This window comes from Neopelma chrysocephalum, unplaced genomic scaffold, assembly GCF_003984885.1.
Source record: "Neopelma chrysocephalum unplaced genomic scaffold, ASM398488v2 Primary Assembly neopelma1_84, whole genome shotgun sequence".
Lineage (NCBI taxonomy): Eukaryota > Metazoa > Chordata > Aves > Passeriformes > Pipridae > Neopelma > Neopelma chrysocephalum.
In genome coordinates, this window is record NW_020897746.1 from 3,275,638 (window position 1) to 3,288,651 (window position 13,014).

General features: G+C 41.9%; 1 protein-coding gene across 3 annotated transcripts in view; it reads right to left on the minus strand.

Moving 5' to 3' along the window:
* Positions 1–13,014, minus strand: part of TBCD (tubulin folding cofactor D) — a 117,226-nt gene that overhangs the window by 95,874 nt on the left and 8,338 nt on the right. For all 3 annotated transcript variants that reach the window (XM_027691477.1, XM_027691476.1, XM_027691478.1), the window contains 2 exons: positions 9,526–9,658; positions 1,619–1,664 (listed from right to left, as the gene is read on the minus strand). In XM_027691477.1, the coding sequence (XP_027547278.1) occupies positions 1,619–1,664; positions 9,526–9,658 (179 nt within the window). The remainder of the gene's footprint in view (positions 1–1,618; positions 1,665–9,525; positions 9,659–13,014) is intronic.

Consider the following 13,014-nt stretch of genomic DNA (forward strand, 5'->3'; position numbering starts at 1 on the left):
AAGAGGCTGCAGAAACATCAATATCCACAGAGAGAAAAAAAATTTAAGAATATATAAATATAAGCCTTTTCCAAGTCCTCCCAGCCCTCAAATCACTGTAATATCTACAGATCCAGGTAATGGCTTCAGGACTAGTGTTTGTTTTTAAACCAAGTTCTATGTCACAAATTACTTCAAACAGGACCTTTCTTTGACATTTGCCTATTTCTTTTGTCCTATTTCATCCTCAGATTTGTTATAACTAAAAATCTGAGGTATTTCTTGTCTCTCACATCTTTTTATCCTGAACAGTTTCCACCCAAATATCTGCTTCTCCGTTGTGAGATTTTAGATTTTCTAAGGTAAATTTAGTCACTGGTACACCCCTGATTTTTCTCTTATTACCAGACTCATAACTACTTAATATTCTTTCTCTGCCATGGGCCAAAGAATCTGCTTTTACCTGCAGGGTTCATTTTGTGGGCTCAATATGCTCTTTCCATACCTGTTAAGACTATTGTGTTGTACAGTTGCATCTTTTAAATTATGTAATTTTGTGTCATATCATATTTTATCCAGCCTGTTTATTATTCTGCTTCTCTGACAGCTTCTCCAGTGCTGTCTGCTAATTCTGTGGGATGGCATTCCCAGTATTTGCTGTTTGTTCCTGACCAGCCATACAGCACCTGTGAGGTTCCATGTTATTTGTCTTCACTATCTTATCTCCATCTTTACCCATCTCTCAGGGATTTTCTATGGAATTATCTGCCTCTCTGACTTAGGAACTGGAAAAATGAAACTGTTTCCAGCACTAAACTTAAAAATCTTCTTCTCAGGGCCAAAATAATTGCATTGGTAAAATCACAAGCAGTCTGAAGAGAGTTTACATCACTGCTTGGTTCCTGAGAACAGCACAGACCCCTTTTCTGCTACTTGGATAAGCTCCACAAAACTGATGAGGTCTTTTGTAGTGTTTTGGAATTAGCCACCATCTTTCCCCGCCTCTCTTTGCTGCTGTCAATAAAACCCAAGATCATTACGGTCAGTTCTGACCATATTCCAGGATTCAGCACGAGATGAACATAAATCCAACAAGCAGCTACACTGTTCAGAACCCTCTGTGCTCTCTTTATGGTACCTGTCTATCCCTAATTACATCCAGTACAATCTCTTTTCACTAAAACCTGTTTTTTTATTCCAAGAGTATCCTGACATAATTCCAGCTGGGTCTTGTACACAATCAGTTCTTGGTTTTTCTGAAACCCTGTGCTTATGTTTAAACTTGAAGAGTCTGCAAAATTTTCAGCAGTAATATTTACAAAACTAGTTAATGCTCTAATGAATTTTTAAAAATATTTTCCACATCTTATAGTTTGTATGTTCCATGCTCAGCTCCTGTATTACAGCAATGGCCAATGTGATCACCTGCCAAATCCTCGGATGTGCTGTTCCAACACAACATTCCCTGGTGGCATCTGCTCCTCCCTCACAGTCATCTCTACTTTTGCTCCCCTTGTTTTCCCTGCTTTATCACTTCCCTGTTGATTTCACTCCTTACAGCATCACTTCAGGTTAATCTTCCTTTCCCTTTTTTATTGCAATGGCTTTAAAAACTGAAATCAAGATATTACAAACTCACCATATGGTAAACAGTCTTCTCTCTTGCCATGTTTAAACAGCTGTGCCTGCAAGTGAAATAGGGAAAACAGACATGAGAATACAGAGATTCTAAAACACGATTTACCAAGTATTTAGTTTTAAAATACTTTTTATTGTTCATGCAATAATCTGTGGTGTTTGCTGATTTAAATTGCATAAAAGGAAAAGAGTCTCAGGGTGCAGTTGCACTTCTTGGTAACTGCTCAGGGGGCTGAGCTGGCCAAAAAACACTCAAGAGAGAATTAAAAATAACAAGGAAATTTAAAAAAAAAGAGAGAAAAATAAATGTAATCAGTTTTGGGCCAATTCAGGTCCCTGTGACAGGAGTCACAGCTTTTGAGAGCCTAAACCACCTACAGACACCTGGGAGGGCAAACCTCTGCAAATACACCTCCAACAGTCCAACTTCACTCCTGAGCTGAGGGATTTGTGCAGCAAAGAGCACAAAGCTTCCAAAACCATCTTCTCTGCAATTAAATACCCCAGTTAGATCAAGCCCCAGTGAGACAAAGGGACTGTCAACACCTGAGAGAACACGTTACACATTAAACGACACGTTAAACGCGCATCAAAACTCCTGTGCTCAGGCACTTGTTTGCCCTTGCTCTGGCATTCACCAGAAGGAAAATCTTCCTCAGTAAATATGCCTGGGAGTTAAACAAGAACAGACTTCCCCTAAAAGTCCGTAGTTTCTCACACATACCAAACACACACACACACCTCCCGCGCTGCAGGCGGGGCTGGGAGCAACACGGGCAAGGAAAACACCTCGGGGCTGTGTCCCCGACCTGTGTTGGTTTGGTACCAAATTGCACTTCAGGATCCCAAATTAGCACTGCTGATCAGCTCCACTACAAGCTATATGTGGGAATTTGGTATTATATATTGGTATATTATATATTTGGTATTATATATGGAAGTATTTAAGGCATCGGTGAGGGAATCCCTTAAAAATGACATTTACAAAGCAGCAACGCTACAGAAGGATTTCAGGTCCAGAAGAACAGCCAATAAATACCAACACAAATGTATAAATGTGGCACAGCTTCTAGCAATATACCATGTCAGTGTTAAAGAAAATACAAATATTTCTCACTGACGTACAACAAAACTCTGCTTTGTGCTAAAAAGCCTAAAGAAAAGCTGTCAGAAAACCTCCAAACCTTTGGTACAACAAATCTAGAGCGCCTCTGAAATTTCTCTACCTCCTTGTTGAAACATGCAGAAGCTCATTTCTTCATCACTTTGTTCCTGTGTTCTGCTTTAAAACCCATCATTGTTTTCTCCACATGCTCTGCCAGGAATGCTGGAGACACAGCAGCATCCCTGCATTCTCACAATTCCTTCTCCTCGCTGGCCAACAGCCCAATGAACAGCAAATACAGTTTTTAAGGCACACACAGGCTGCCTCCAAATGTTTAGTATTATATTCAAGTATTTTCAAACAAAGCACAGTATAATTCCTCAAGCAGTGACAATGCAAAGAAACAGCTTTTTAAGAGATCCTTGGGAATGCTCCTGCACAAAGGCCTTTGGATGTCTGCTCCCACACCACTCAGCACCCGGCCAAGGCACCCTGCAAAGGTGGAACAGATCCTCAAGGCACCAACATGTTTTCAGTCTTCCACAGTTCCTAAATTCTGGCACCTTTCTACAAACTCCTCCATGAGTTTTCACAGGACTGACTCCCCAGGAAAAACAGAACTGAAGGTGCCACCTCTGAGCGAGATGTGGAAAGGAATCAACCAACACCAGAGCAGGAAATGAGAAAACTCTTCAAATACTGCACAGGAATTTTTTGAAATGCTTAAATAAAAAAAAGTAAGAAAACAGCCTCACACACCTATGAGTGAATTTAGCACAGTGACCTGGGCAGATTCCATATCACAGCCATTTCTATTATTTTCTGAACAAAACAGCCAAAACACACATTGTTTCCCCACAGCAGTTTCATTAAAACTTAAATTTCAAACTACTTTCAACACAGAACACCTACTCCCAAACAAAACTACAACGATTTGCAATATCCTTCCAGATGTTAAAATCATCATAGCAACAACTCTACATCAACTGAGATGTGGATTAAAGGACTTTAGTCTATCAATACACATTTTTAGGGGAAGTAAAAATTACCCAAAGGACACCACAGCTGCTGTGTTCAAATTAAAAACTAAACTTTTAAAAAATGGGACTTAATATTTACATGGGTGTTGATCAATAAAATACATTATCCACTGGTTCTGGAATAAACAAAGCTGAAAATGCAAAATGTCTGACAGGGAAGAAGGTTCTGTTTGCACCCATGGAGGTGCTCTGTGGGTCAAATGAAGACTTGGAGCAGGTTATTGGTGTTTCTGCCAGTGAAACATTGGGTATTTCTCTGTGTCAGAGAAGTTTAACAGCCATTTTTAAAACAATTTTTACAGAAGTAAATATGTAACAGCCAAACTGTGGGGAACTACTCTTCAGATATTCAACACAGCAGGAAATCCAGTGTCTGGGTTTGTTTTTTTTCTGAGTGCAGAAAAGACAAGAAAAGAAGTTTGCATTATTTCTTTACGAGTCAAAGCATGCAAAAGTCCAAATTTCTCAAACTTGAGTGTAGCAGATAGATTTTCCAGAGGAAATAAGAGAGCACTTTGGGAAAAGAGTAAGAAAAAAGTGTGTATTTTCTTCCAGCACATGCTACAGTCAGGCATGGACAGCACAGTTACTGCCTCAGAAAAATCCTGCAAGGGATTGTACTAACAAGAGAAGTTCACAATGGAGCTTACAGGAGTTGTACTAACAAGAGTTCATGACGCATGAATAGAAAATATAAAAAAAAAATATAGGAAATATAGGAAAAATATAGGAAAATGGCCAAATAAGCATTACAGTATCCAGCTTAAACTTCCTGCCTTGAAGGAAGAAAAATATCCAAGGCACACCATTTCCAAAAATCTGATACAAACAAAGCAATTAATAAGCTTGGTTTGCCACCTGCACAGGCACTCTGGTGTCAGCAGCTCCCAGTGCTGCAAGCCAGGAGCCTGCCTGTCGGAGCATCCCGGCAGCCGGAGTTACACCACGGGCTCCTCACCTAATGAGGACACAAAGCACCCAACTCACCCAACCTGCTCAACTGTTGAGAAGTATGTGACTCCCTCTCTTATAAATAATTAAGCCACCTACAAATTAGAGAAAATCAGTGGTGTGCAAGCAATGACGACTGTCAGGTCTGGCTCTGCTTTAGAAACAGCGCCGGGCAAGGCAAACACAGCCCAGTTTCTCAGTAATCCCAGCAGAGACGCCACACCTGCCAATTGTCTGCGTAACCCACTTTGGGCCCGACCTGCAGGAGGTCTATCAGTCGGGATCATCTCCAGGACTTGTTCCCCAAGCTACACAAATCACCACGAGGGGTGGCCTGGCTGCTGGGGAGTGAGTGGATCTTCCTGCCGAGCAGGAGGCACAAGTCTGGATCTCCCCTCTGGTTGTAACCGAGTGGAGGACTGGGAGGATAATTCCAGCCTCGCTGGGAAGAGCAGGAAATGATGCCTTGCACTGCTCTGGAGCACCCCCTGGTAGCCACACAACACCCAGGGAATGCCATCAGCCATCCCTGCCTCCTGGCTGGGTGCAAGGAGAGAGGACACGCTGTCAGAACCTCAGTTCACCTAGAATGCATTAAATATTCCCTACTTCCATGTGCAGCTAATGGTTAAATGGGTTAGTTAAAGCCCTTGTTCTCACTCTGTCTCCAGCACAAGCAGCACTCCTGCTGTGGGACACACGTGTTTGGGTGTTGAGCATCACCACAACACATCCAAGTCAGACACCAACACAGCCCAGGGATCCAAAGGACGGCACCTTCCATGTGACCTCAGTTATTTATCAGCTGAATGTCTGAAAAGTTTAGACCAACACATGGAGAGCTGACAGAGTATCTCCTTTCCATCCTAAGATGACCCAAACCCACAGATTTTAAATATTTGGAAGGGAAATAAAATTTAGCAGCTTGAGACAGTACCACATTCTGACAGGAAAAAGAAACAGTTTTATGACAGGAAAAAGAAACAGTTTTATGACAGGAAAAAGAAACAGCTTTATGACAGGAAAAAGAAACAGCTGTATGACAAGAAAAAGAAACAGCTTTATGACAAGAGAACTTCTGGACCTTGAACAAACCACAAAACTCCTGCTGAGAAGGAAAAACCTGAGCAGTGTCAGACAAGGCCACATCAGAACAAATACTCAGTGACACTCAGGAGGGAAATGGCATTATCAGGAAGGAGTCAGTGCCCTTGGTACCTGCAGACATAAGAACTTTGGTTTTTCTCACCAACACTGCTTTTTCTACACCTTTATCACCAAACCACTAAGCAACAACTCCATTTTAAAAAAAGTAATGCCAACAGACAATCCTAACACGGCCAATTCTTTGGGAATGCCAAAAATACGGAGACTTGGGAAACATTCTATTTGGAAATATTCTATTTTTGTGCCTCTGGGTCTGAAAGAATGGAGTTAGAGAGTTCTTTCTTCCCTGGAGCCAAATTTACATAAGCATGTAGCTATTGCTAAATAACCTTTGCATTAGAGACAGCTCAGGGAAATGCCTCGTTCTTAAGACTCGAGTTTCATCAGATCACTGTGTAGGGCGTTTTATTTTTTTTAATTATTACTCACACTTGTATACTGAATCACTTATAAAACAAATAAGGTTTAATAAGTTTCAATGCCCAAGGCTACCTCAACGTGATGACATCTCTGTCACGCAAGAACTGGGAGTGCTGCGCCCTGCAGCGATAACTAAAAAGCTGTTTGATATAATGGCAGGTTTAAAAGCAAACCTCCAGACCAAGAGAATTTAAAATGCAGATTCTTGAAACAGGGGAGAAGTTTCCTTCGAGTAAACAAATGTTATAAAAAAAAAAAAAATAGTGATTTTTTAATAAGTTGATATTTATAATCTTTCAGTGCACGAAGAATCTGGGATTTAATTCCAAATTGGGATGTTAGCTGCAACAAAAAGAGTTTGAAACGCTGAATCTGAAATAGTGTCGCTCTGCTGGTGCCCCCCTGTTGGGAAAGGGCCTGTTACTGATGACAGGTGGAAGGGAAAAGGAAAAAAGAAGGCGGCCCCAGTGGAATTACAATGTGTAATGCCGGGTGCGTGTTCCGACAGGAGCCGCGGAACAGCCGGACTCGTTCTGCACAGAACGCTGAGTGAGATGAAACAGCACACACCTGATCCCCCGGCTCAGGGCCACGAGGAGGCAGATCAAAGTGCAGCCACGGCCAACGACTCCCTGCGTCCCTGACTTGCAGTTTCAGTTCATTGAAATGCAGGAGTTTCGTGTCTTTTCCAAGCGGTTTTTCCGTGCCAGGCTCACTCTGAGGTGTTGGCTGAGCGCAGACCGTGAGCAGCACGATAGCAAAACCTGACCAAACCCCCCCTTGTTTGGGGCAGCCCCCTCCTGCTCTGAGGGGAAGACTTTTTATCCCCACTCTGCTGGGTTACATCATTCCCGAAACCTGTCACATTCCCGAAACCCGCCTCGCTGCACTGAGCAGAAACTGGAAAATGGTCTTTTTTCTCTCCTGCTTGTTCAGAGAGAAATGCTCAGGCAGCTGCAGTTTGACTTGTAAAGTAAAAAATTCATGGAGGAATCCAAGGGCAAAGAATTTTGAAGCTTATTGACACAAGTTTTAGCTGTCCCTCATGAGAATGTGTTCAACTTTACACACTTAGCGATCACTTGTTATGTTAAAGTATATTGTGTTTATTTATAGAATAAATATGTGTTTATTTATAGAATAAATATGTTTATTTATAGAATAAATATGTTTATTTATAGAATAAATATGTGTTTATTTATAGAATAAATATAATATATATTATATAATGTATATACCATATAATGCATTCATTTATAGAATATGTGTATATTTACACAGCAATAATATATATAAACTATATATATATAAACTATATATGTAAAATATATATAAATAACAATAAATATAATATATATTATATAGTTAGAATCTTGCATGTTTAAGAGAAAAGGTTTACTTTAAACACTTATTTTCAGCTGATATCTTTTGGTTTAACAACATGTTGTTGCTACAAGTGTGATACGAAATTCTTAATATTAAAATACGAAGAATATGTATATTTATGTAAATTAGGAATATTTATATATTTATATAAAAATATATTTATAATATTTAAATCTTGAAATAAGTATTTTCTCCTTCTCTTAAGCCACACACGTAATACACTTTTAATACACTCAATACAAACACACCATTCTGAGAACCTTTATTCCCTAATGATATAACTCATGCTTACATTTCAGTGACTGAAATGAAAAATTGAAGACTGAATGCAAGAAGAGGCTTTAAAAACCTGCTCAAATCTGCCAATTGGAAGAGGAATTATAAGCTGTGAAGAGGGAAAAAAAAAAAAAAAAAGAAGTCCCACAAAAGCAAGGCAGCAGGTTCTGCTCCCAGGTCTATTGTATCACATTCTGGTTTCGATTCTACTTGTTGAGTATTCACCTGTTTCGCTTAGTGAGCACTAATGAACAGGTGGATGGAGCCAAAGCCAAACTCAAAGGAATTACGACAAAACACTAATGCATTATACATCCTGCAGGTCTCATCACGCCCCGGGAATGGCAAACAGGCCGGCTCCCTTTCCAGATCTGACAATAAAATGATGAAACATCGTTCTGCCTTTTGAAACGCTGCAATGCACACAAATAACGCTTCCTCCTGCTGGAGCAGCAGCTCCTCAGTTATTCTAAATATAGATCATTTCTCCTGTCTTCTTATTTGGAAGAGCTCGAGAGGGGAAAAAAAAATAAATAAATAAAATAAAATAAAAAACCACACCCCACACCCTCACTGCAGAGCTTTGCTTTGATGTTCAGTGCCACACTGCACACAAGTCCTCTTGTGTGCAACTGGTTTGAAAGGGCAGCAAAATTATGCAAATTATTAAAACTTTGTCCAAACACCAGCAAATCCTTAAACCTGTACAAGTGCAAGGGCTGCACACGAGAATCTGCCTCGGCTTTGGTCAGCAACCGAACCAGGAAGGTACAACAAACTCCCTCATTCCACCCAAATATATTCGGACATCAGAACTGCCACAGACACCAGAACTGTTATCCCAGTATTTCAAAATGCACACCAATACTTCTAAAATACTTCTAAAACTACAATAAAGCTTTTTAAAAGACCTTTTTAGGATGTACAAGAGGAGTGCTGCCACAGAGCAGTCCTTCAGGTATTGCAGATTTTCCCCCCGTGCGTGGCAAGTACAGTTTAAAACCCAAACTGAGAATTCAGTTCTTTTGAATCATACACCATTTTCACTTCACAAGGAAAGGGCATTAAACAAAAAATTTGTTCAGATTAGCAGGACACCAACACATTTAGTGTGGCTTTTTGAAACTACTGAGAACAGTACGTTAGTTGCAGAACAACGGATACAACTTTAAAGCGTCCCTTGCATTTTGGTTACCAGCTCCGAAAAGTCCAGGAGAGATCACTGCTATAGCAGAAGTCCAACCTCTTCATTCTGTACACTTCCCAGTTTTTAATTTATTTCAAAGGTTTTGTTCAGAGAGAATAAAAAATTGCTATTTTGACAGTTATTTCTCAGTACTGGCAACTTCACTCTCATTTGGTGATGACAAGACAACTTTAAGAAAATATACATACCTGGGAAGTTACACTGTCCAAACTTTTGTGGAGGAGATTCCAGCTGTATATTAATTGCTGCTTTTTTAATAACCAGGAACCTCTCTGTGCATTTGCCATCAAATAACTACCATAACAGTATCCTTTGATCATAAAACCAATCATCTGTCTTTCCAAGGAAATATTTACCAGGGCCTGGAGCATGCCATTCACAATGACAGTCCCCTCCATGGTCTGGGAGGAGGATTTGGATAACATGGAGAGCACCCAGTCCAGGAATTCTGCCATCCTGCTTTGCCTGACATCAGGGCGAACAATAAACCTGTCACAGAAAAAAACAAAACACTGCAGTTACTGACTTTATGACACTCAATAAAAAACATTTTGCCTGCTATCCAAAGTGGTTGTAGTTCCTGAAAACAATTATCCAATGGATATTTTCCCAAATTGCTGAGGGTGGGAACGCTCCAAACCATCCCAGGTTTAGCCATTCTGTTTCCGAGCAAGGCCCAGAATTTTGCTTTCACATCAAACCCACCTAAAACTTGAATCCTAAAGATTTATCTTAATTGTAAAGCAACAAAATTTCCAAAGGGCCCAGATAAAAGTTATTTCCATTAGAATTGTTAAAAAGCTGAAACAAATATGAGGATTCTCCACCATTCTCACCAAGAATAGCCATTCTGCAAATCTGAAAATCAGTGCAAATCAGCAATGGGACCCTGTTGCACCTTCTGCCATCAGCCAGGCTTAGAATGAGTAACCAGCGGGGCTAAATTTGGGGTTTCAGATATCTGAAAAGGTCAAACACCTGTTATTTAACACTAGATGGGTCAAGAGATGGGAAAAAAAGAGCTTCATCATGGCTAAAGTTCTGTAAACCTACACTCAGCCATCCCCTGCACCAGTCAAGCATCAGCTTCAGTTCTCTCAGTGAGTTCCCTGGCACCTACAAACCAGGATCCTGCTCCAGCAGGGATTCAGACTGAATTTGTTGTCAATGCACCCGAACGAAACAAGGCACACAGGGAAGCCCACCCAGCACAGCTCAGGGCAGTTCAACAGGATGTGCACAGTCGGGACCTGGATCCTTCCCACACCCCCAGAAACTGGGGAGCTGCACCAAGAGACTGACAGAGAACATGGGAACAGTGAGCAGAGGGGATGGACAGGCTGCCAAGCCAGTCCCTGCTCTGTTAAGCAGGAGAACGAGGATTTGGGGAGGGTGAATTGCAGGAGGGTTGTTTTGTGACAGAACACCAAGGATGAAGCTGCCTTTGGCCCAAGGGCACAGGTGAGAGAAGTGACCTGTGAAGTGGATGAGCTGGTTCCCAGACCCTTTCCCAGCCCGAAGGAGTTTAAATCTTTCTTTCCCAAAGGAGTGCCCTAACCTCCAGACTAACAGCAGGATAAGGATCAGCCTCATCTCCTCCTACTGCAAACCCTCACTGAGCAGGCAGAAAGGAGAATTCATGAAACAAGCTCCAGCTTCTTCACCCTATGAAAAGCAACTTACTCTGGAAAACAGGAAGTCTTGAATCCTGATGTTCCTAAACTTCACTTGGAATTCATAACTCCTTGGAGCACCAGTAAGAACCCAGACTTCCTCCTCCTCCCCAGGGACTTTCCCTCTCAAATGCTACAGAGTCAGACTCCTGTATCTTATCTTTCCATCTGTCCCAGGACCGTTGTGTTCCTGCCCACCCAACTAACAGTCCAGCTCCAGGAAGATGGCACAGTGACCTCATCTCATTAAAACACTCTTTGGGGATGTGAAAGCAGGGAAAGGCCTTGGAGCCAGTCTTCTAATTCCTGGTGTATTGTAATCATCAGGCTATTTTGAAAATGGTGTTTTCATAATAAACTAAATAATTATAAGTCCACTAAGCAGTGCCATTACAGCCTTACACACGTGGTACTGGAACCAGCCTGATGTGTTCTATCGCTTTATTTGTTATGATCATTTACTCCTAATAACAATTAATTCAGCCAATAAATGAAGGTGAAGACAATATGAGACAACTGCAGACAAGGTGCCTGCTCAGGACCCAGCGTGGGGTGCAGGGCACTGGTAAAATCCCCCCAAAACTCAGGGCTGAGCACAAACACAAAGTTCTGCTGAACACAAGGCTGCAATCAACCAGGTTATTGTATAAAGCCTCCCACTCAAAATGTAGTTTTACAGACACTCTGGAGTACAACCGAAGTGCAAATTCAATTAAGTATAATGTGATAAAAGAATCTTTTTTAATTACTGTCACCCTTACTTGACAAGGCTCCCAAATACTGGGTGTAGCTTCAAGAGTTTATTAGTGTTGGTTAATTTGGGTGCTTTATGGAATTTTAGGAAGTGAAGAAGGCCCATATGAATGCTCAAGGAGAATTCATCCTGTGTCACACTGTCACCTCAAATCCTCTGCTTCTGTCAACCTGTGACAAGGCAGATTATCCTTACAGATACATAAAGATGCCAGAAAAGCAACTTCTAATAAGTGGTTCCAAAATCACTGCAAAAACTAATTAGGATCACAGAATTATAGAATCATAGAATGGTTTGGGTGGAAGGGACTTTAGAGACCATCCAGTTACAACCCCCTGCCATGGGCAGGGACACCTTCCACTAGCCCAGGTTGCTCCAAGCCCCGTCCAACCTGGCCTTGGACACTTCCAGGGATGGGGCAGCCACAGCTTCTCTGGGCAACCTGTGCCAGGGCCTCCCCACCCTCACAGGGAAGGATAATGAGCCAAACCTATTTTCTCTTACATGGACATAAGTATGTAACAGGCAAGATTATTTACTCCAGACTACACACATGATTCATGGAGTCACTTGAATTTTGCTCTGGAATATTTCAGAGTAATTCAGAAAAGCAAAGGCCAAGTCACCAGAGAACTGTGATTCTGGTCTTTAGTCCTTCATGGATTTTCTGCATGACACTCTCAGTTCTTAGACAAAACAGTGCTTGATTTGCCATCAGATTCTGACCAGAAGCATCATACTCACTAAATATAAATTCCTAAAGTTTTGAGTCCTGTGACTGAAGCTCAGAATAAATTTAAAATAAGTACACAAACAGTTACTTCCTAAAGAGACAGTCAGGGTCTGCTCTGCTAAATGTTGTATTTAACAACTATTTTGATACAATGAATCCCATAAATTTTGTGGCTCTTAACCCAGAGAAGAGCATGAACAGGGTTTATGGCTGTGACTCTCTTCCCAGACTCGCTGTCCCCTGTCACAACCTCATGCCCTGCTGTCTCCAAGTCCCCACTGTCCTCGTGTCCCACTGTCCCCATGTCCTGCTGTGCTCGTGTCCTGCAGTCCCCATGTCCCACTGTGCCTGTGTCCCCATATCCACCTGTCTCCATCTCATATTGTCCCCACATCCCGCTGTCCCCATGTCACCCTGTCCCACTGCGCCTGTGTCCCCACATCCCCATGTCCTGTGCCCCAGTGTTTCCAGGTCCCACTGTCCCTGTGTCCCCCGCATCCACATGTCCTGTCTTCCATATCCTGTTGTCCCCACATTCCCATGTCCCCCTGTCCTCACATCCTTGTGTCCTGTGTTCCCCATGTCCCCCTGTCCCCACATCCCGTGTCCCCCTTTCCTGTGTCCTGCTGTCCCCACGTCCTGTGTCCCCCTGTCCCATGTCCCCATCCTCACATCCCCATGTCCC